Genomic DNA, 25,370 nt, shown 5'->3' with positions numbered 1-25,370 from the left:
CGAGTTCACAACCGGGGACGGCGACTCCGACTTTGTTCCTAAAAACTTCCGTCTAACAGACAGATCGTAGCTATTAGCGCAAAAACATTAGCCGATGTCGCACTGTCCGAACCTTTTTGGGACAGAGGCCGTTTCTTGGTGCATCTTTAACCATCGTGGGAACCATTGGCCTCAACTCCCAGGACCGTTTAAGCTCCTACGCCATTATTGGATCTTTCTACAGATCCAGCAGCCACGCTAATTTCCAGATCCTCCTTGCAAACTGCAGAGCGCCATCTTTGAAAACTATCACGGTCGCTGGTCGGCACTTTCCTCGTGACTAAATGGACAGAACCGGTGACAAAGAGGGATGACAAAGAGGTCCAAGCTCTTCTGGCCTGCAAAGCTACGGGTTTCCAGGTGAGTTTGTGGAGCTGGACAGTTCTTAGAACTTTGTTCTTCTGACTTTTGTTTGTCCTAAATCACCTAATGTTTGATCTGTGGCCGTGACGCCAAAAAACTAACCAACAAGTAAGTCATTTGGATGTTGCATTTGGATTCAGCTTTACGCCAGCGCTAATAACACCATCCTCCTGTCACTTTCCTACATTCAGAAATATAAGAAATTAGCATCTAGCATGAATTTCTCTATGGAATTTATGACCTCATAAAGCCCTTGTGGGGGAATTTGTGAAGTTATTACAGTCATAGGATAGCAGAAGTTCACCAGTTAACAAAAATAGATGGTAAACATGCTGGATTACAACAACACAGAATACGTCCATTCATTCATTATCTCGCCTGTTTTTCCTGCACTCAGGGACCCGGGGCCGATCCCAACTGTCATTGGTCGAAAACGATCATTCGAGATTCTTCACTTCCTCTTTCAAACATCATATGAAAACATACAATCATTCACACGGGGGCAATTTTGAGGGTCTCTTTACCGGAAATTGGAAAAACCATGCAGAACATATCGACTCCCGGGCAACTTCTTGCTGTGAGGAGTTAATCCCGTCCATCCGAACCCCCTTAATGGAGAACAAATTGGCCCCTGAACGGTTTTCGAACAAATTTTGAATCGACCCGTGGACCAGCCCTCAGAGCGCCAACGCACAAACAGACTAGCAGGCGTTCTGCCATGTAGCGTTGTAGCGGCAGCTGTGATACTCAGCGTTGTTTAGCTCATTCATCGCTTTTTTTTTGTCCTTTTTGTATTAAATTTGTGTGTCACAGTTGATCTGAAGGATATAATAGTTAAATAGGAGAGCGGTGTTTGTTTAACAGATCTCGCCAAAGCACTACGACGTGGTTAAGTCAGCCATTTGTACCATCCTGAAGGACAAAACTCCAGAAATGCAGTGATACTTAATGTTATCTTTAATTCTTTTCTAATTTTTTCCCAAAATAAACACATTGAAAAACTTAAAAAAAAAAAGATCTCTCCGGCGCCGGAGAACAGAACAATTATATTTACATTCATTTCAACAGGAAAAATTGGTTTGTGAACATTTGAGTTAATTGAGAATGAATTATTCAGTATACTGTCTACATGAAATTACAATGTGTACATGGTTATCAATAAAAATCTTGGGTAACAAGAAGAATATTGCCAGTTTCAAGGATGTATGACTTGTGATCCACAGACAGCAAGGCGACCCCCGCCATCCCCTTCCCGCCCAGAATTCCATCTCGATTCGAGCGAGCGCACGCGGTCGTGCACGCCACCTCTCACCGCATCACGAATTTAATACCCAGTTAATTACACTCATCTTGACCTGTCGGTAAAACGCCGCCCCTGTTACCGTTATCTGCGCATGAACGTATTAACGCACGCCCCACAGCCCACACACACACACACACACACACACACACACACACTTTAATGGCTTTAATTAATTGTAAATTGAGCCGATTTTCCTGTTAAGTGGTTGAGAAGTCAATACAGGAACAGTGTCCCCGTGGCGACTCAGCCAGGCCGGCCCGGTGCTCGGTGCAGGCCGAATAAGCCCACTCTGTCATGGAAACGGTACGCCGGGTCGCACCCGCTTACCGGGGGTACGAGGGGAAGATAATTAGCACGGCGGCGTGTTGACGGAGCGATCCTTATCCGTTCAATGTCGGCGCCGCGTATTGTGAAGGAGGGAAAATGACTCATCCTTCTATCGCGTCCCCGAGGATCGGCGGATAATGACGGCACATACAAACATCACGGCCTGCTTTGGTCTCTGGGGTCTAAAAGCCACATGCAGTATTTCAAATATTCTCTACATGATAAAGTAACTACTTTTAACAAGATGGGTTTCCTTTTTCATTTTATTGAAAATGCCATTGAATCCATTGTCCGACGACACCGACATTGAATGGTGTCTGGTTCATAAGCCAACAGGAAATGACAATAAATGGTGGGTAAGTAAATACATTGGTTACTGAGATAGTAGATAAAAAGTCTGGAAATTCTTCAAATTGGCAAAAAAAGAAAATGATTCATATTGTTATTATTAGTAGGAGCAGTGGCATCATTATTCTTATTACAACAGTAAGAAATATACATTGTTGTTATAATAATGATAATGATAACAACAATAATATTAATAAAAATATGCTTAAAAACTATAAGGATATGCTTCAAAAGGAACATATCAGCTAGTTACGCAACATACTATCCAGATATAAACAATGGCAACGAAAGAAATGAATACACAAGAATAAAATGACAGCGACGTTATGATAAATGGAGAACTGTACACGTCTTTTAATTGATGTTATCTGTATTTTCACCATTTTTTTTTTCATTTATTAATGTAATGATACGGCTTGCATATATTTAAAGCTCCCATCAGAGACGCTGCGTGCCAGAGAGAAAATAGAATAAATAATTATTGTTATTGCTGACAACTGCCTCCGGATGAAACGCATCAGTCGACGGTATCTGGCTCGTGAACATCCATCACTGACTTCCTCCTCCTTCCTCCAAGAAAGGTTTTCCCACCACCATTTGCAGAGCGCGGGCGCGGGCGGGGGCAGGGGCAGGGGTGGTTAGCGCCGTCTCCGGGTGAAGCTAATGGCCACGGTCGCTAATGTGCGAGGCCTTTTTGAAATAACAGGTTTCTGTTATGGCGCTAATAGAACCCGCTGACGGGAAGCGCCGCGCTGCCGATGACCTGCTAGAGTTTCCCGTCGCGTACGTCTTGACCCGCATCAGACGTTCGCCAGTTAATGGGACCCGCGTCGCCGCCGGAAATACGACCTTCGGGCCGACCTTTGGGCCGCGGCGAGATCCTCCGATAATCAGGTACATTCACTGAAGAAAAGTGTAGATGGAAATTGGTTTCTTGGAAGGTGACACGGCGGCCCGGCGGTTAGCGCCTTAGCCTCACAGCTAAAAGGTCACGGAGTCTTTCCGCGTGAGAGGGTGAACGCTTGAATGACTATTTGATCTGTGAACGAGCAGATGATTGTTGCAGGTCTCTATTTGTGAATTATTGTACGTCTCTATATGATGGGAATAACTGGGCGAATGGATGCTTTTATATTCGTGAATGGTTGTGTATTAATAATGCAGGTAATAATAATGAATGAATGAATCATTCCAATGCAAATTTGACCTTTTTTTTTTTTTTTTTTCAAATTTTCTTAGTTGATGAATTCCCTACCAGTTATTTTCGATTTTAAACCCTAGCCCTCCTTCAATATAGTCATTATTTACCGACTTACTTTGCAATTTAAAGTCGGATTTTAAGACTTCGTCCTCGAGCTGGAGATAAACAATTTTTATAATCAGTTAAAGTAAAAAAAAAAAAAAAATCCAAATTCCATCTATTGATGAGCCATGGTATGACCTATATCAATGAGGGCCGGATAAAATGGCAAAGTAACAAAAAAGCATTGTAATAAACATTATATCACAATATATATGACAATAATAGCCTTTAAATTGCCTCTTCCGAGACTGACCGGGTTTCAGGTGTCGCGTCTTAAAACCCCACCGCTTGTCAAATCTTGATGGGATGATTTTCCGGAATCGGGCGCTGTCAGAACCGGAAACTCGACACAATAACAATGTTTTTTGGAAAAAAAAAAAAGGGGAAGGGCGGCAAGATGGACGCCAGTAGCTGCGTTTTCTTCAGTTGCCGCTTATCGATTTCAATGCTAAATGATCCTTTGAACTGCAACCCAGATTATCAGTGCAGCCTATGTACCTACGCTGGTGAGATAAAAAAATGAATTCACTTTTTTTTAAAATTAATTAATTGATTAATTAATGTTTGATTAAGTAATTGTTTAATTAAATAATTAATTGTTTTGGTTATTTGCTAATTACCAGTAATTCAGGCGCCGTGACCGGTCCAGCCAATCCATAGACTCCTTGCACAATTTAATTTATTATTATAATTATTATTTTTAATTGTTCATTCATTATCTATACTATTATCCTGCACTGGAAGCCCAACCCAATCGTGATCACTGGATCACAGGGTCACAATTAAACCTTCACGTCATACGGGGGACGTAAAACCATCCACCCGTCAATCAATCTCCTGTTTTTGTGGCAGAATGTCGAAGGAAACCAAGGAGAACGTTGAACCTCCAAACATTCCTGTTGGAATTCAAGCAGGGACTTTCTTGCTGTGAGGCAGGAGCTGTAACCACTGCACCGCCCAATGATATCACCATCGTTTTTAATATTATTAACAGCTCGGCCGCCCTCGGCTGGGACTCCGGCCCCCGATCTGGGAGTCGCCGAGGAGCCAGGTGTGTTTTTAGCCAACCGGGGACGGTTCTCCGGTTCTCTGGTTCTCCGGGAGGTAGAACACACACTCCTCCTGGAAATACAGACCACCTCTAAGACCCTGTGTGAGTCAGCAAGCTCTCTCCCAAGGTGTGTGTGTGAGCGTATCATGCTCATCCTCATGAGGTGTGTTTGAGCAGAAGTGGGAGTGAGTGTGTGTGTGTGTGTGTGTGTATGTGTGTGTCTGTGTGTATGAGACCCATCTCATATTGCTCTGCGGTGAAAATATAGCGGCTATTCACGCGGTGCCTTTTTAAAAGGCTTGGTGGGAATCGCTTCGCACTCGGGAATGAAACTCGATATACTAAAGCCTCGTGTGTGTGTGTGTGTGTGTGTGTGTGTGTGTGTGTGTGTGTGTGTGTGTGGTTGGGAGTAGGGGGTCATAATCTATCGATTATTCAGTCATTCCTTCATTTATATACAGTACATAGTGAAGCCTCATTTTTTTTCCGGGGGCTACGTTCCAAGACCCGTGAAAAGTGAATTTCTGTAGACGTGATAATTTTGATAATTTTTTATAATTTTATTTATTTTATAAAATGAATTTTAGTTTAATTTTACGATTTTTTCTTTTTACTGTTTTGTTCTACGTAGACTAGAATATGGCTATTTCATCATGGAAAAAAAAAATGCAAAAAAATGCTAAAGAACAATAAATCATGAGAACCAATTTACAAAAAAAGAAAAAAAAAATCTGCGAAGTAGCGACGGTGCATTTAGCATTCATTCATTCATCAGTTATTGAGAGAAATTCAATCATTTAATTTTTCTTTCACCCATTCACTCCGTTACTCAAAAAATATATTTGAGACAACCATTCACTAAATTATGGAAAGGGCAATCTGTATTTTATTTATTTTATAAATGAAAATTTTACGATTAATTTTTACTGTTTTGTTCTAGGAAAGGAAATCTTGTATTTCATTTATTCTATAAAATGAATTATTGTTTAATTTTAAGATATTTTTGTACTGTTTTGTTCTAAAAAAGGAACTCTTGTATTTTATTTACTTTATCAAATGAATTTTAGTTTAATTTTACAATATTTTTTACTGAGTTGTTCTAAGTAGACTAGAATATGGCTACTTCATCATGAAAAAAAAAATCCCCAAAAATGCTAGAGAACAATAAATCATGAGAACCGATTTAAAAAAAAAAAAAAAAAATCTGCAAAGTGGCGAAGTTGCATTTACTCTCTAATTCATCTGTCATAGAGAGAAATTCAATCATTTAATTTTTAAACTGTTAAAACCTTTCCGTCCGACGTCTGTTTTTTCACTCACTTTGCCAGCTTGTGGGCTACATTTTTAGCGCTCAAGTGACTGAGATATAACTGACAGAGTCTGGTCATTTTTCAAAATAAAAGATTTTTCAAAATAAAGCTTGTTCAGACTCAGATAATAAATCCAACGTAAATAATTGATTATTTCTTGGGCGGCCCGGTACCAATTGATCCACGGATCAGTACCGGCCCGCAACCCGGGGGTTGGGGACCACGGTTCTCGAGACATATAACCATTCAAGAGCTTGAACACACACACACACAGACACACTCACGCACACACTCATGAGTAGATCATGTCATTCAAATAAAGCACCTGAATATAGTTTGTTTGTATTAAAAATACACGCCGTGGAACTGGAAGGCATCAGCGTGCGGTTAGCCGCGTCTCGGCGGCTGCTATTTCCCGCCGGCTGCCCCGCATTGGCCGAGGACGCCCTCCGCCGCGGCGGGACCATCAGGAATGGGTTTCAGACTTCAGATGCGTCGCTGAAGAACTCTCAGCGTAATTTGTTTACAGCTCGGAGACGGAGCTCTGGCAGGGCTCATCTCCCTTGCCGGAATAATTGCTGTGATGATTTTTTTTTCCTTTTTTTTTTTTTTTTTTTGGCTGGAAACATGTACAGGCATGTGAAAACAAGCGTTATTTTATTTATTTTTTCTCTCTCGTGAAACCTCACACCAAGCACTGGTGCCTGAAATAGTGACAAATTCAAAGCACAGTCCAACCTCTCCACCCCCAAATTGACGGCGTCGATGAAAATGGCACTTTTAACTATTTATCTTATTTTATCCAATTTGTTTAACATAAATCAGCCAAATATCGGTGCCATCCAGGACCATTTAAAGCCACTTTTGAGGCAAAATCATTGTTCCTGATTTGGAGTATACATACATCCATATACATTTATTGTAAAAATTAATTAGATGAATTAATTTGCATGATTCCTTTTTTAGAAATGTACCAAAAATCCCACAATTCAAGTCTTTGACCTCAGTGTCAGAATGCCAAAGACTGTCAAGATTAATGTGGCAATCGCGATTAATTAACTTGCAGGATTCATCCGATTGACATTTTTGAACACACTGGGACGTAATATCCCACAATTCCACACACTGGCGCGCATAGCTGCCGAAACGCTATCTGACGTCAGAACAGGCTTAGTGTGTGTGTATATTTATATATCTATATCCAAACCTTTTGGACCTGCAAAAGGAAACATGAGTAATAATGAGTGGGTGTTAATCATGATTAATCTCAATTAATCAGCAGTGGCCCTGTGATTGATCAGATTAAAAATTTAATTTTTTGACAGCTGTTAATATGCATAGAGCTATAGTGTACAATTATATTGTACATATTCCATGCTCCTTAAACCCCAGAGATGGTTGCGTGTTAAAATCCCAACAGATTAGATGTTGCCATATGATTGGCCGGTCAGATTGTCGACAAGCAGTTGAGCAGGTCAATGTAAGAAAGCCGACCAGCCAAAAGTCCAGTCCAGAATTGCAAATCCAAAACAAAATGAATTGCACAGAGATGCATCAGTAAAAATATATATCTATGTAAATCAACAAATAAAATGCAGAGTATACAGGACTGTCTCAGATAATTGGAATATTGTGATAAAGTTCTTTATCTTCTGTAATGCAATTACCAAAACAAAACTGTCATACATTCTGGATTTATTAAAAAACAACTGAAATATTGCAAGCCTTTTATTATTTCGATATTACTGATCATGGCTTACATCTTAAGAAAACCCCCAAACCCTATCTCAAAATATTAGAATATCATGAAAAAGGTTGTTTTTTTTTTGTTTTTTTTTAATTGCATTTGAGAAGATTAAGACCTTTATCACAATATTCTAATTTTCTGAGACGGTCCTGTATTTATGAGGAGTATGACTTCGTGCTACAGTATAAAATTACCATTGTGTTACAGAAGTAATATAACTTTATCGTTATTCTCTATTCTATTGTTCAAAGTTCTATTTTGTTCCTCGCAATCAATGGGAAACCAAAAAAAATGAATCAAGTAACTGTCAAGCCCCCCCCAAAAATATATATAGAAAACATAAATCATTATACCCCTTGAATTAATCAAAAATACTAGCAGGAGATTACAAAACATTAAATAAATACAAATCCGCCTGAAACACAATTTAAAAAATATATATAAATAAGTATCTATCTGCGTTAAAAAATGAGCTTCAAAGAGGAACGGCGAGTGGGAGATCCATCCTTCCCACAGCTTTAACTTGGACGGAGGACTCGGGCCGACGGGTTCACAACCCCCCCCCCCGCTAGGACGTCATTTCAATTCCCGCTTTGACGGACTTAAACCCAACCCGGACATATGGCCTCGCTGTCCACGAAAAAAAAAAAAACCCTCATCAGAGCAGGAAAATCCGTGTCCAGCCACGGGATCCATACTGAATCCCCCCGTTCATTATTATCCTACTATCCTCCTCCTGCCGCCCGCTGCTTCCGCCGGACCCCGGCAGATTACAGATATCATTATAATGGAAGTCCTGGCAGCCACGCGGGCGGTCGCATTTAATTTGCCACGGACCGATATCTGCACGAGACAATCAGGCGTTTACACCTGATAGGAAGGACAGGGGACGGGTGTTGGCGACCGTAATGGAATCAACGGGCGGGGGAGGGGGGGGAGGGTGGTCGTACGGCGAAGACTCGGGAATATCTATCGGGACGCGAGCCCCCGGGGAACGAGGCTCGCCTGTCAAATCTGCATTATAATGAGAGTAAGCCGTCTTTCCCGTCCCCGCGGGGCGTCCCTGAACACATCTCCCGGGCGCCGCTTCCGCTCTGAGATCTACCTTATCTAGCTCGGGGTCAATCAATCAACCGATCAACCGATCGGATCTATTATCCGTCTGAGAGAGCCCGCCGATTGGCAGATCTTGGGCGTCGAATACGTGCGATTTGAAGCGGCCGATGTCTTTTTTAAACGCCCGTCTTGAAAACGCAGCACCGTTTTTGTCTCTGTATCGCACAAAATATGAAGTCTTGGTTGTTAGCGTGATGCCGCTGGAGCGTTGGTCAAATATTAATGATGCCGGAAATACTGACTTTTTAATCATTCAGTATCCATACCGAGGTCACGGAGCAGAGGGAGGGGCGTCCCAGGAGGACACGACCCCGACAGGTCGGCGGTCGGTCGCCGGGGGGCCACATATAGCGACATCTAACCGTTCACTCGCCTCTTGGATGTCAACCGGTCCTGATATTAACGTTTCATGAAGCTTTAAATCATTCAAAAATTATATACAGTATACCCTTGTTTTTCGCGGGGGTTACGGTCCAAAACGAACCCGTGATAGGCAAAATCTGGGAAGTAGAAACCTTTATTTTTTTTTTACAATTATTATGAAATTAAATACTCTATTGTACATTGCTGGTGTCACCCTTATGTTTTTTTCTTCCTTCTTTATGGAACGAAAGGAAGATTCGTTAATTCCGTAATGCCGACCTACAGCCGCATAGCTTTTACCTTCTCTTAGCATGTCCAGAAGTTTAATTTTATCTGCGATAGATAGCATCTTCCGCTGCCTTTTGGGCCCTTTTGTCGCTCCAGAGCGTTTAGTCAACATTATGGGTTTTAGAGAAACTCGAAATTGCAAGAGAATTTGCACGTGCGTAATGTAAATTTGGCGAGCTGTTTTACCTACGTGTACATATCAAACTGCAACGTTATTGACGCACAGGTAGAGAAGAAGCGGAGTGACTTTTTAGCCAATAAGAAAGCAGAACACAATACACGATGCAAATCTGTTAGGTAGCGAAACCGTGAAAAGTAGACCCCGTTATAGCGAGGGATCACTGTACCACGGACTAGGGGGGAATCCTTGCCGGCATGGGGAAAGAGGCGGGGCTTAACCTGGAGGGGTCGCCTGTCAATCACGGGGAAACATCCAATCACTGATGCTGATAGTTCCACATCTTCAATTGACCTACTGGTTGTTTTTCGGATTACAGAACCTGAGGAGAACCCATGCTGGAGAACATCCGGACGTTCTAAGAAGATACCACGAGTCCTTCCAGATTGATTTTTGTAACATATTTACTCACACCATCCTCAGAACTGCACCTTAAAGCGGGATGAAAACAAAGGGGGGGGCGCGGGAGGTGACCCCCTTGGCTCGGGGACGACGCGGCATCAAAATAAAAATGGCGAATCCCATCTGTTGTGTTTAGGGAAGGTGATTAGTAGCGGCGGCGGCGGGCGATCAGAGGTGGGGGGGGGGGGGTGACGGCGGCGGCTCGGCGAGATCAACAACGCTAAAAATATCAGAAGGCTGTTTTTATTGTGAGGGACAACAACAAGAACAAAACAAACAGAACAGATGAAAGAAGAGCTGGCAATGGAAAACAAAACAAAACACGGGGTCGGGTCACATGACCAGGAAATGACATCAAAAACACGGTGGAGCTTCCTCTTAGATCAGTGAGGGGAACTGTGGCGATCAGCGGTTTGGAAACTTTGGGATTAAAAGTTCTAGTCAGCGATTCATGCCTGGGCCTAAACACACACACACACACACACACATACACACACACGTGCGCGCGCAGGCCATTCTGAAAAGAACAATTTCAAAATCAGACGATACATATTTCTCGCGCAGTGTGTTGAAATGACGGTGTTAAAAAGGAAGTAGTTTGGACACCCTGGAAAAGAATAAACATCATTCGTCATTGATTTCTCTCATCCTGGCGGAGGCGTGCAGAGCCGAACCCAGCTGTCATCTGGCGAGAGGCGGGTTTCATCTTAAGACCGGTCGCCGGTCGATCACAGAGCCACATATAGAAAAATAAGGCCGTTCACAAGTCATATAGAAACGTAAATCCATTCAGCTGATACACAGACTGATTCACTCATTCACACTTCTTGGCGATTTAGGATCTCCAGTGACCAATCTCCAAGGATCTTTTACTTTACTGCTGTCATTTTGCCTTTTTTTTCCCTTCAAGGTTTATTTTTCGCTTATTTATTTGAAAATTTCATTTATGATTCCTTTCCGTGAAGCATTTTTCCAAACAGGTTTGCTCCATTTGACGGGTCAGAGTATTACATGTACCTCTCGCCGGTGTAAATAAAGCACAGGGTGTTGATGATGGATGAATACCGTGATGCTGCCCCCCGTCAGACACGGCGTGGGTGGAACAAAACAAAGTTCTTTCGCTTTTTCAGACAAAAATCCCAAGCGAAAATCAAAAAATCGGAGACTTTAGACCAGGGGTGTCAAACTCATTCTGGTCCGGGGGCCACATACGGCTTAATTTGATGTCAAGGGGGCCAGACCGGTAAAATCATTACCTAGACGTGATACTGAGCCCAAATTTTTCCTTTTTTTTAGTGTAAAGGAGGTCAATAGGTAAAAATCTTTATATGTAATGAACTGCTACTCTAAAAAAAATACAAGGCAAAATTAATATTAAAAATGATTATTAAAACAGAATTGATGAAATGACACCCTAAATATATGGTTGAGTAAAAAGATAACATCTTGTCACTGTGGGAAAATGTGCCAGTAGAATTTATTAGAAAATTGATTGGTAGCATGTATAAGAGGAGGTAAAATGTTTACAAGGCTATTCTGGTTATTAAATCAATCTTTTTAATTGTGCCCTTTTTTTTTCGCTATCGTTTTTGTGTTATTATAGAAATAAGAAAAGATAAAATCGTTTTAACAATGTCAACTAGACGTGTTTTCATTAAAAAAAATCATTTTATTTTCAAATTTCGAAGCAAAAAATAGATTACAAAGTCAATTTTTCATTTTTTTCCTTGCCCGTTTTTTTAATTTGTTTTGAAACCTACTGTACAAAACCCCCCGGTGCGTGTGAGAAAAAATATATAAACATAACAAAATATTGTTTCGAGGGCTGCGACCCCTTCAATTACGACGGCTCTTACATTCCCCACAACATGCGTCGATGTTATGAATGTTCGTCCACTTTGATTTTGGACGAACGAAATCCAACTGATCAATCAGACTGTTTGATTGATACCTGTTAGCTGTTAGCTAGCAGCTACAGGCTCTGAAGTCAGTTGTATGATGTGAAATGTGGTTCACGTGTTGTCCTGCCAACGGCGCCGCGCTCAGATCCAAAAAAAAAAAAAAAGGACGTGGAGCAGGTTTTGACTTATAAGTGTGACAGCAGCTCCGTTCACGCATCTAATTTAGGAACGGCACTCGGCTCTGTCTAATTAACAATTTACCAGGCCATCAGTCAGACGCCTCCCGTCCTCCCTGCCCCATCAGTGTAATTTGTAATCTGTGTCATCGGCATATAGGTGGCGGCTGCAGCTGCAGCTGGAGCTAGCGCTTTCAAATCTGAGATCCAGCGCGAACCCGTTGGATGAAAATTAGCCCGCTAACGTTCAACGTTTTGACCAGAACGCTGTTGCTGTAGCGGGTGGGGCGTTTTGGCCCCAATGCGGCGTGCTAGCGACGCAAGGTTTTGCAAAGTTCTCGCTCTTGTCGCACGTCAGCACCGACGGTATTATCGTACGGCGACAGACGGGTTTTTTTGTAAATAGATGTAAAGAAATCTTGCGTGAGGATCCGTGGGGCTCCATGTTAAAGCCGCACGGCATCGATTCATCACGCCATTCTCGCAGCGAGTGCGTCGTTCTTGACCTTTGAGCGGGAACACGGAAGGATCCCAGAACCGCTAATCCAAACATCGTTTTCTAATTCTAGAAATTAGCTTGCGCCGCTAAACAAATCAGCTGCGACTAACCCGGACACGGGGCAGTTGCGAGGGTGTCTGAGGACGGCGTGCTTCCGTATCCTTGGGAATCGGTGCGTGAGCGCACGACCGTGCACGCTCTGTATAAACAAACGCGGCGCCACGTGAAGGATGCAGCCAATTAAAAGCAGCTCCTGAAGGAGCGCGCTCATCAGGATGCAGAAAGCACGGCGGATCCTCTCCCGGATCTCCTGCTGCAGTCTGTCACTGCAACCGCGGCGCTAACGCCGCCGCAGCTCCGTAGCACGACGCTACGACACGTTCGTCCTTCCCTTCGGTTCGTCGCCATGAAGAAATCCAAATTCACCAACGACACTTTCTGCGCGTCCCCGTAACGGCTGGAATTATCGCTGAAGCATGACATGGGATGCCTAATTAGCGCCGGGGGGGCTAGCGCATGCCCGCGTCCGGATTGATCGATCAGCTGAACGGTCTATCAAATGGCGATCGGCGTTCGTAGACAACATCAAAACACAGGGACAAGCGATAAACCGCCTCAGGAAACGGATATTATTCGTAATTAAAGAGCCGGGATTAGGATTATACGTCGTCATTTCCTAAAATATCGCTCAAACATAATAATCCGGGGGTGAAAATGGTCGCTTCCATTCAGAAGGTGACTGCAAATCAGTTCTCACGGCGATGATAATTATGGTCTGTTAGGGGTGATGTCAACTGCTGCAGTTTTAATAGTCCACAAAGCTTGATAAATTGTAGACCGGAGGCGGTGGGTGGGGTGTGTTTGACAGGGTCACCTGTCAATCAAAGGGCCGCGTGTCAAACGTCACATCAGCCGCTTTCGGACAGAAAAGTTCCAACAATCCATTTCTGAGAACGATCCGGCTCTACTTGGGTTCCAGGAGCTGACCTCTTTTCAGTTTTGAGTTCCCACAGGTGGTAAGGGACCACGGGAGGGACCGGAGTGACAACAACATCAGTGACGTGCACTTTAAGAGCCATAAAAATAAACCACTGCGAAGACGAAGACGCTACAGACAACATGGAGAGAGAAGATGTGAAAACACCCATGGACTGTCTGACGTGTTGAAGCGTTTTTAAGTGTGTGAACGACCCTGTTAGCTGTTACCTCGGACCTCTTCGTCGCTCCATTTGTTGCTGCTCCTGTTCGTTTTGTGCCCAGAAAGCAGCTGACCAGCGACCAGAATAGTCCTTAGAAACGGCGCATCACAAGAGGTATCCAGTGGTTTATGAGTTCCACCAATCGCCGAGGACCTACGTGAGTCACGTGACTTTCATGGAGCCGTGCAAAGACCCTGCCTCAGGCTAGGAGCTAAAACGGTGCTAGGTGTTGAGGTCCCCGGCTCCCCGGCTCCTCCGCTGCCCGAATGCAGCGAGAAATGACCTAGTTCCCGAAAAGGTTCTGGAAACTGTAAAAAGTGTATAGTGACAAAGGGGCTACTCAGACAGATTATGAGGGAGCTTTCGTGACGGATCTGAGATCCGCTAAGCTGCTTGAGACCTTAGGTTTAATCTTTATGATAGAAAAATAGGTGAATAAATAAATTCAAAAACACCAGTGCTTGCCATGTTGACTTACATATAAATCAACAATCTTATTTATATAATAAGTAAATAAATACATTTTTATATAACTATAATTCAATTATTTTCATGGTAAAATAAGCATTTTCTAGGGTGGCGACCAATCACAAGAATGTTCTTCTGTATCCTGGGCTCGGATTGGCTCGGCGACCGTAGCATCATTCTCCACATGCCGTGCGCCTAGCATGCTAAATACATGCCTAGTATGCTAGTGCTACTGCGCTTAGCATGCTAAATGCATGCCTAGCATGCTAACTGCATGCTAGTGCTACTTGTAGTGCTCCTCCGCAGCTCCGGATATTAGTTCACGGGTGTGGAACTTACCGATTTACTGAGATTGTTTTTTTAATGTCAGGAGAAAGAAATGCCACTTCCTGTTTATAATAAAATAAAGGATTAAAAAATCAATTTTTACCAAAGATCCAAGCGGTTGACCCCTTTTTCCTGGAAATGTTATCGCGCCCCCAGAGCTAAACGACCCCTGACCCCTTACGGCGGCCTTGGGAAACTGCAACAACATCAGCGCTGTAATTATCTCTTCCGGAGCGTCGCCGCTCTCCGGCGCAGGTAATGAGGCTGATTAGTCCTCGCCACGAAGGTCTCGCTACGACAACGTCCTCAATTGTTAGAAGAGGCGGGAGGAATAAAAGCGAGAAAAGAAAGCCGGCAGTCCAGTCAGCCGGCGCGCCGATCGATAAGTATGTCATATCGATTCACCGGCGGACGTTCTGTGAAAAAAAAACAAAAAACATTGCGGGAAACAGCCGTTTGTTAGCGACCTCGACCAATTAGGGAGGAGCGGGCGATCGGAAGGACGCGGCCTCCCGGACGCGGGTCGGACGACACAAATCACAAAAAAACGTCGGCTTTTTCCCGGCTCGGGCCTCCTCTTCCTCAGACCTCCCCGTAGAATCCGACACCCACACGCCACCAACCCCCCCCCCCCTCCGCGGCCTCATTGCGCGTACAAAGATGGATCCCTTCCACGTTTCCTTTCAGGGCGCCGGCGGATAATGCGTCCCATTGTTAGCGTACGCCGGCGCCACGTTTGATCGCCGCCATGCAAATCAGCTTACTCATCCGGCGCGCGCCATCTTTCTCAAATGTGTTGGCGGAAAAAAGGGGGGCGGGTAATTATCTCGCCGCATCGGCCTGTTTTTTTTTTTTTTTTTTTTTTTCTTCTCAAAAAGGGGAGGCAGCAGTGGTCGGCCGGGAAAAACAATGACAAAGTGAAACTAATTGAAAGCAACCTGATTGCGAGGTGGTTTCGGAACAAAGCTCTCCGTTACGCCATAATGGTTTAATCCACTCATTTGGCGGCAGCGGCGGCGGCGGCGGCGGCTCCTCGTGCCGGGGAGGCGACGGCTCCTCCGCCGCGGAGAGGGGACACACGGTAACGGAGAAGCGTCAGACGACGGTAGGGAAGGTGCCTGCGGCGCCCGGCGTCGGAGAATCCCAGTCGTCGCGGCGTGACGAATCAAAAAAGGAGCGCGGCGAGAAGCGACTTTTCCTCCGTCGTCCCCGAGACGCAGTTACTTGGGTGGACGGCGGTAATCTGTGACCTCCTTAACATAATCCTGCAGTTTTAGCCAAGTAATGAACAACGTGAGGAGGAGAAGGAAGAAGAGGGGAGGGAGTGTGTGTGTACAGCAGGTTGCATAAGCATCATATGTGTGTGTGTGTCTGTGTGTGTGAGAGAGAGAGTGTGTTAAGGCCCAGGGTGGGGCGGAGTGGAAACAGGGAGGTTTATCCACGATCTCTGGCGTGAGGTTACACGCATGCACTTTTCTCAACGTGGGGCAAAGGAGAAAACATCACGCCCCACACACACACACACACACACACACACACACACACACACACACACACACACACACACACACACACACACAAACACACACATATGCATGCATGCACACAGTGGGTGCTTCCTCTACTACCGCACCCCTCCACTCCCATCAACCCGCCCTAGTGCCAGCTTCGCTTGGAGACACACACACACACACACACAGACGTACACACACACACACACCCGCGGGAGGGCCCCCAGGGCGCGCTCCTGCCAAGGAGTGAAATTCTTAGCCATTTCCGGTGGGAGCAGGAAGAGTCATTGCATCCTCATTAGAAGCGGCTCCAAGTCCGGTCGTGAAGCCCGATTTCCTGTCACTTTGGCGGACGCTCTCGAGTGGGATGATGCCACACACACACACACACACACACACACACACACACACACACACACACACACACACACACACACACACACACACACACACACACACGCGGCAATTACGAGCCAGGGAGCTAAGGCGGTGTTATTGGGCCGCCAAGCGGACCATCTGCAAAACTTCATCCGGGGCCCCGGCCGTGCGTGCTGAGGCGCGTTCCCGGGTTAACTTGCATATCATGCGGAGCATACGGACACACGCACACGCACACATTCATCAAACAACACGCACGCAACTCGGTGAGACGTTAAAAATTCAGCTCGGAAAAAAACGCGACTCAATTAAGAGTCACTGACTCAAGGTCGCCGCTCCCACTCGCCAATCCTGAACTAAGTGGATTTTTTTTTTTTTCGCAGCCTTATTTATTTACTTACTTATTTATTTGACGTGCACGACATCACACGGCGGCGGAAGGAGGAGGAAAAAAAAAAAAAAAAAAAAAAAAAAAAAACTCCAGACGCAGATTCTGGCTGCACGACGTGCGCAGAGGCGGTGCGGGGGGGAAAACAAACTAACAAACAAAACAAAACAAATTAATAAACAACTTGTTTTACTCACCATCTGAAATGACGGTCTTCATGATTTAGATGTGGGTGAAAGTAGAGCCGGTTATAAATCCCAAGTGCGCAGGCAGATAAGGGTATCCAGCGGTTTGGTCGCGATTGTTTTTTTCTTCCCTTTATTTTTGCGGATAAATTACGAAATCCTGGGCGGTATGGAGGGAAGGAGGAGGGGGAAAATTAAAAAAAAATAGAAAAAAAATAAAAAAAATAAATAAAAAAAAAACCTTTCAAACTTTAGCCGTAGGTCTTCCCGAGTGGGGAGCCGCGTCTCCGCCCGCACTCGGGCGCAGTCATCTGGGCCGGGGGGCCGCCGAATAAAATCTCAAATGAATACATTTAAAATGATAAAAACATTGGGAAAAAGACGATAAACATCAAAAAAAAAAAAAAAAAAAAAATCGGGGTCGGAGACTCCACCTCCTCCTCCTCCTCCTCCTCCTCCTCCTCTTTCCCCTTCTTCTTCCTCGTCCTCCTCCGAGAGAAGATAGATTATATAGGGCGCTCGGAAGGAGCTCCGGAGGTAAAAGTGGTTGAAGCGGCGGCCGGAGGGGTCGCGGATCCGGGATGGATGCAGCGGCAGCGGCGGCGGCGGCGCGTATCCAGCGCGAAGCTTCGGCTCCGTTCCTTCTTCTTCCTCTTCTTCTTCTCCTCTTCGGCCCCCATTCCCTCCCTCCTCCCCCCCACTCTCTCGCTTCTGACTCTCTCTCTCTCTCTCTCTCTTTCTCTCTACCTCCGTGCGGTGCGGTGCGGTGCGGTGTGGTGCGGTGCGGTGCGTTCCCCGGACGCGCGGAGGAGTCGAGTGGCGGAGGAGGACGAGACGCGGCGTCTGACGGGCGGAGGAGCGGGAGGGCGGGGACGCGGATGGGGGCGGAGATTAATTCATTAATTTATCTATCTATCTATCTATCTATCTATCTATCTATCTATCTATCTATCTATCTATCTATGTGTCTTTTTATTCCTTGGATCACGCTGCTCCAACAAAAAGTTATTTAAAGAATATTTCTCATACAATCACACAGTTCTCAAACAGAACTCCTGGACTTTCTTTTTTATTTGTTTTATTTATTTATTATTTTTATTATATTTTCTTTATTTATTATTTTCTTCATTTATTATTATTATTTATTTTTAATTTTTATCTATTTATTTTTTTTGGTGAGGGGGGTGAAAGTGGAAGTGTTGGGTGGGAGTGTCACGGGTGGGTGGATCTGTTTGGATGGTGCACAGGCAGATACGCACCTGCATACGAAAGCATCTTCTATCTCCTCCTCCTTCCTGAAGACGAAGAGCCTCCTTGCTGCACCCGCTGTCTCCTTCTATGTGTGTGTGTGTGTGTGTGTGTGTGTGTGTGTGTCAGGGAGGATTATACAGTGGAAAACACGTTGCTTCTGTGTTTAAAAACCCACGTTTTTTTAATGCTCCAGGTGACGTGCAAACGGAAACCCACACTATCATCACGCTGCACAAATGATCACATTAAAAGAAAACACACACACACATACACATCGTGTTTGAAAATCCGGTTCCGGTGTGCAGCAGCACCGGCATGGGATGGGATGGAGGCCGGCAGGACCGGAGCGCCATCTCTAGGTGCTGTCCGCCCCCTACTGGTGACAAAGGAGGCTCTTATTCCTGCAGCCTGAGAAACAATTCACCTGATCTGTCAAGTAGATAAATTGAAATTCATTCATTCACTGTTTATGCAGGTAATCCTGCACTCAGGGACCGGAGGGCTGCAGCCGTCATCGGTCGAGAGGACGGGATTACAACCTTATATTCACTCATTCATACCACGTATGGGTATTAAAAAATATCGCCCTCTCATTCACGCATCCTGTAGAGGCGTACAAGCATCCACTGTCCTTTAACGTCATAAAGAGATGCATAAATATTCACAAATTCATGCATATTCATTTTAGACATACAACCATTCAGCCTTTCATTCACACATCATTTAGACGTAAAACTGTTCACTGCCTCATTCATATCGCAAAGAGACTTACAAGCGTTCACACATTCATGCATCATATCGAGACAAACATACGTTTTTTTTATCCTTGTTTTCTCTCCATTATTCAATTCTTCTAATTTCTTTCGTTCTGTTATCTATTTTTATCCTTTCTGTTGTTGTTGTCACTTCTTTGTTCTATTTATATGTCTCTACCATTTATGTTTCTTCAATTTTAGATAGTTTTTTATTTTACTTTATATAAATATATAGAAATATATATAATATATTATATATATACTATTTATGTTTCTTCTTTTTTATATATTTTTGTTTTATTGACATATATATAAAAATATATTTATATATTTTATATTCATACATAAATATACATTCATATGTATAATAGATTATATCTATCTATAGATAGATAGATAGATAGATAGATAGATAGATAGATAGATAGATAGATAGATAGATAGATAGATAAATAGATACTATTTATGTTTCTTCTATTTTTTATATTTTTGTTTTATTTACATATATGTAAAAAACACACACACACATATATATATATATATGTATATATATATATATATATATTATACAATTTATGTTTCTTGTGTTTGTATGTTTTCTATCTTATTATATATATTAGCTATATATATATATATATATATATATATTCATATTTATATATATACACTATTTATTTTTCTTGTATTTTATATATTTTATTTTATATAATATTTATATATATTTTCATTTATATATATAAATATATATTATATAATTTGTATATTTTATACATCCATGTTTATTGTTGCGCTGCTTCGACAATGAATTTCACCTATGGGGATCAATAAAGTACTATTCTTATCTTATCTTATCTTATCTTATCTTATCTTATCTTATCTTATCTTATCTTCACCCTTTCATTTACACATTGCAGATAGAAAAACATTCACCGACTCATTCACGTGTCACATAGAGACGTGCAACTATTCACTCCGTCTCCAATCATTATGCCAGGCAATCTGAGCGCAGGCTAAGCGGTACGAGAACGAATGAATGAATGAACGTTTTTCGTGCGGGAAGTGAAAACTCCAACTTGACTTGGACGCTTAGCAACGTAGCCACATGTGTGCACGTGGCTGTATGATCCTCAAAAATTAAATGAACACACGGGATAAGTGTTGCATCTCAGCTGCTGAGCAGGAGACGGTTCGGGCAGCAGCCTAATCCCAGGTTTACAACAAACCGCCTCTTCCGAGACCGAATCACACCGGCAGAAATTTGTCATTGAGCCACTCGCCTGCTAGTTTGCTCGCCGCGGCGGGCGGCGGGGCCAGATGGCCGACGGAGACTCGGTCCAACGCCGGGGCCGTGACCCGCTGAGAACCAGGTCACCCTGCAAAGGGAGGAAACGCTGTCACAGTTGCACAGTTGCCTCCGTCACCCAGAGCCATATCTTAACACACTGAGGGATGCAGACCATGTCTGTATGTGTGTGTGTGTGTGTGTGTGTGTGTGTGTGTGTGTGCTATGCATGTCTGCATGCCCTTGAGAACTGCATGATGCTTTTCATAACAAGTATACATTCCAGAAACTACAGATTTGTGTGTGTGTGTGTCGTGACACTAGAAGACTATTCACACACCCAACTGTGAGGGAGCAGCATCTTTCAGGTCTGGCTGTAAATCAAATTATGTTTATTTATTCCTTATTTATCTATCTATTTGTTCATTCATTCATAAAGAACATCCATGCCATGAGCTGTGACCTCACATATCTTGAAAAACAAGTCATAAAACTTCAGCTAACCATTCAATCTTTCACTCACACATCATGCACAGACATAAAAACATTAATTCTCATATTTACACACATACACATACACACACACAAAAACACACACTCATATATATATATATATATAGTAGAATGAATAAGTTCAATATTTCCCATTGAAATCAATGCAATTCCCATTGATCCGTTCTCCAACCCCCGAAAAACATGCTGAACTCTTTTTAAACTTTTTGATGGGATTATTCCTGGCAAAAGTACAGACAGGAATTAAAGATAACCTGAATTATTATTATTAGTTTCTGATGTTCTTTTTCTTCCGGTGAGCATGCAAAAGTAAAGCTAAAAACTCTTTTCCTGGGCTGATTTGTTCATAATTTCGGGCGTTCGGCAGCTCATACTGTAAATATTAGGGGTGCAGAAAATTAACTTCTCAGAGAACCATAGAGATGCTTAATTGGATGACTGGGAATCGATGCAGTAAAGTCCCGTAATCAATTTTGAAATTCAAAATAAAACCAGTTAGCTGGTTGCGTTCCTCGTTTTTGCCTGGACAACAAAAATTCAAAGTTGAAGTTGCATTACAGGTGAAGGACACGTGTGCAAGCCTGGCGCGAACACGGTATAAAAAAATTAAATTAAGATGCATGATTGCGGCAGAACGAAGCAGCATTGGACAAAGCGCAATAAAAAACAGCATACGCATCCTATCAAGGCGGATGTCCGGGAACATTTTGGTTATTATGAAGTTCCATAGAAATCCAGAAAAAAACAGAAAAATTATAAATAAATAAAATAATGGTCATAGAAAAATAAAACACTTTGGTAACACCGGTAATATGGAGGAAGCACATTCGCACACTTAGCTAACGTTAGCCTCAGCTAACAACAATATTTGGTTATTTCTTAATTTTGAATATCCTAATGTTTGTGTTATTTGATGAAATCCATGTGGGAATATAGAAAATTGAGAATAATCTGTATCAAGATGTATACAGGACTGTCTCAGAAAATTAGACAAAAACAAAAATGTCATACATTCTGGATTCATTACAAATCAACTGAAATATTGCAAGCCTTTTATTATTTTAATATTGCTGATTATGGCTTACATTTTAAGAAACCTCAAAAATCCTATCTCAAAAAATTAGAATATCATGAAAAAGTAATTATCTTTTTTTTAATTGCATTACAGAAGATAAAGAACTTTATCACGACATTCTAATTTTCTGAGACGGTCCTGTATATGCAAAATATTTATTTATTTATTATTATTTTTATTGTTTATTTATTTTTTAAGTTTTGAACAAATAATGTCTTCAGTTTCTTGGTGCTCTTGGATGTGCAACGTCTCTTTTAGTGATTGGGTTAAAGCTGTAGTTCAGAGATAAATTAATCTGAGGGCGTCTCTTAATCCCGGAAACTGATAAATAGCCTGGTACCCAAACACACCCAGCAGGGAACCTGAGACACACACACACACCCAGGGGTCGTGACGCGACTTTCAAAGATGTAAACAACACTGAAACAGACTTTCTCGGCTACAAGAAAAGCAAAATAATAAGATCCCCCTCGTTGCTAATTTAGCGGTGGTGAACTTGCAGGTTTGAAGGAAGTTTTTTTTTTTTTTCTTTTCCTCTCTTTGATTTATTAGTAAGAAATTGGCCAAAGAGAACGGTTTGAAAAACAAACACTTTATTGAGAAATAAATGATGCGTGAGTAAGAAAACACCCCAAAAAAAATAGATTTAAAAGGAGAGTTTGAAGTTAAAAGGGGAAGGTTAATAAAGAAAATAATATACTGAAACACATGTTTTGGTAAACAGTAAAAGTCCACATTGATCAAGTCTAACCAATAAAAGAAGTGTGAAGTACAAGATTAAATGGATGTTTTGGGTTTGTCGGCTTAAAGGAGGGTAATTTTTTTCATCTCCGGCGAGTGAAAAAGACCCAGAGGAAGGGAAACCTGGGAAAAACTGCAGATAAAGAACGCAAACCATTTACATCCCATAAATAACACATTTTTCAACGTGGTTGTCACTACATGACATGTGAATGAGCAAGTGACTGGTTATTTTTCTCTATAGGACTTCAATGAAAAGGTGATTGTTGTATATGTCTATCTCAATTTCAGTTGTGAATGAACATGTGAACGGTTGCACGTCTACAGGACTGTCTCAGAAAATTAGAATATTGTGATAAAGTCCTTTGTCTTCTGTAATGCAATTAAAAAAACAAAAATGTCATTCATTCTGGATCCATTACAAATCAACTGAAGTATTGCAAGCCGTTTATTATTTTGATATTGCTGATTATGGCTTACATCTTAAGAAAACTCAAAAATCCTATCTCAAAATATTAGGATATCATTAGCAAGTTTTTTTTTTTTTTTTTTAACTGCATTACAGATGATAAAGAACTTAATCACAATATTCAAATTTTCTGAGACAGTCCTGTTTATGACATGCGAATGAGAGGGTGAATGTCTGAGAAGGTTCTCGATCATCCAAGTTACAGTGAATTCTTATTGAAATCTTCCTACCGTGGCGACTGAACTTAAATTTCTTCACTTCACGGAGGCTGATATTCAATTACTGTATTTTCCGCACCATAAGGTGCACTGGATTATAAGGCTCACCTTCAATGAATGGCCTATTTAAAAAAAAAAAAAAACATATATAAGGCGCACCGCATTATAAGGCGCATTTAGTAGAAGCTACAGTGGCTGGGGTTGCGTTATGCAACCACTAAATGGAATGTCAACAAAACAGTCAGATAAGTCAGTCAAATTTTATTAATAGAATACAAACCAACGTTCTGACAACTCCATTCACTCCAAAAACAAGTTAGTGCATTCAAAATACGGTACCGAACGTACCAGTAGCTCTTACCGGTATTTGCGCCGCCTTTGCTGAAAACAATGTATTTCCAATGTCACTGTTCAAAGCGTTTCATAAAACAAAAGCACCGAGAAGGACCGCCTCTAAATTCATTGAGGTTCATGTCGCTAGCTAGCGCTGTAGCCTTCATTGGAATAGTGACTGTAGAGACGCTTCTACTTGCCGCTCTCTGTTCAACAACCCAATGTTCAAGTTTGTCCTCAAACGGCAGCCATCTCGCTTTGTTCCCTCTGAAACTCTGTTTGGTCTTCTTTCCTCCACTTCCGTACCATTGATTAATTAATGTTGAATACTGTCGCTGCTGCTGGATTCCCTTGTTCTACCGCGTGACCGATCGCCTTGAGTTTAAACTCTGCGTAGTAAGTTGTCGTTTTGGGGTCTTTGTACACACACAAGTGGTCAGGACTGGAATTCCCCCTATACTGTTTTTACCGCTGCTACTTCGGTGACACACACACACACACACACACAAATGTGAATGAAAATACACACTTAACGCAGTCATATATCCCAGCATGCACCGCGCGCTACTTCTTCCACGAGAGAAAATGGAGTCGGCGGCTGCTTCCCGTAGTTGTGAGACCTCTTGCGGCTAAATATTGATCCAAAAGGCGCACCAGATTATAAGGCGCACTGGATTATAAGGCGCACTGTTATGTTTTTGAGGAGATCGCAGGCTTATTGTGCGGAGAATACGGTATTCAAGATTCAAGACTTTTATTGTCATCACACAGAGTGCGACAAAATTTAGAGATAGCACCTCTCAGAGTTAAAAACAGATGAAAACAACCTTAAAAAGCATTGCAACGATAGCAGCGTATCCGGGTGGCGATATTAGCATGCCAACGAAAGGTTTCTGTCTCCGGGTTTCGTGTTTCCACTCCAAATCTACAAAGATATCGAATATAAATCAAGACTACAAACAAAACAGGCCGACCCGCCTTCATCGGACTTCGTCGACCAATCAGAAAAGACATGCAACACAACACAGGGGATAGAGGAAATCCCATTCCTCAAATGTAACCTTAGTTAACACCAATTCGGGTGGCGATCACCCCACCTCGCCGCCCCGCTCGTAAAAAAGACACACGGGAAAATTGTCACGGGAGCGTCTGGGGTTCGGAGGCCTGGCGCAAGGAGCGAATGCGAATTAACCCGGGCCGAATCGGCGTGGCGAAGGAGGGGAGAGGCGGGAGGTGTGTGTGTGTGTGTGTGTGTGGGGGGAGAGGGGCATCGGGAATCTTTAATTCATGACAGTAATGAAATGAGTCCAGCTGTTGAGGCTGCGGGAACCCCTCAGCCGAAGCGCCGCGACTCTTTTCATCGCCAGCCTGATGCACAGGGTAGGTGTTAAAAGGGGGAGGGGTGAAAGGGGAGTAAATGACTTCCTCCCTGTAATGAGGAGGGTACGTCGGGTCCCCTCGTCTGCCGCTGCCCGTCTGAACACACAGCAAAGCGTGGGAGGTGCGTTCGAGTGACGGCGCTTCTTCCCTGGCGGGATTACTTTTCCTCGGGGATCCAAATAT

The 25,370-nt window shown here is 42.9% G+C and overlaps 1 protein-coding gene across 1 annotated transcript in view; it reads right to left on the bottom strand.

Annotated features, from left to right (window-relative positions):
• rtn4r (reticulon 4 receptor) overlaps positions 1–17,586 on the bottom strand; it is a 49,779-nt gene extending 32,193 nt beyond the window's left edge. Inside the window, exon 1 of the mRNA XM_086169713.1 lies at positions 17,183–17,586. Coding sequence (XP_086025839.1) covers positions 17,183–17,204 — 22 coding nt within the window. The 5' untranslated portion in view covers positions 17,205–17,586. The remainder of the gene's footprint in view (positions 1–17,182) is intronic.
• Positions 17,587–25,370: the final 7,784 nt, after the last annotated feature.

This window comes from Fistularia commersonii, chromosome 22 (genome assembly GCF_037954325.1).
Source record: "Fistularia commersonii isolate RoL2024-O1a breed Wild chromosome 22, RoL_Fcom_v1.0, whole genome shotgun sequence".
Lineage (NCBI taxonomy): Eukaryota > Metazoa > Chordata > Actinopteri > Syngnathiformes > Fistulariidae > Fistularia > Fistularia commersonii.
Note: the sequence above shows the minus strand (reverse complement) of the source record. Positions and strands in the feature narration are given on the sequence as shown.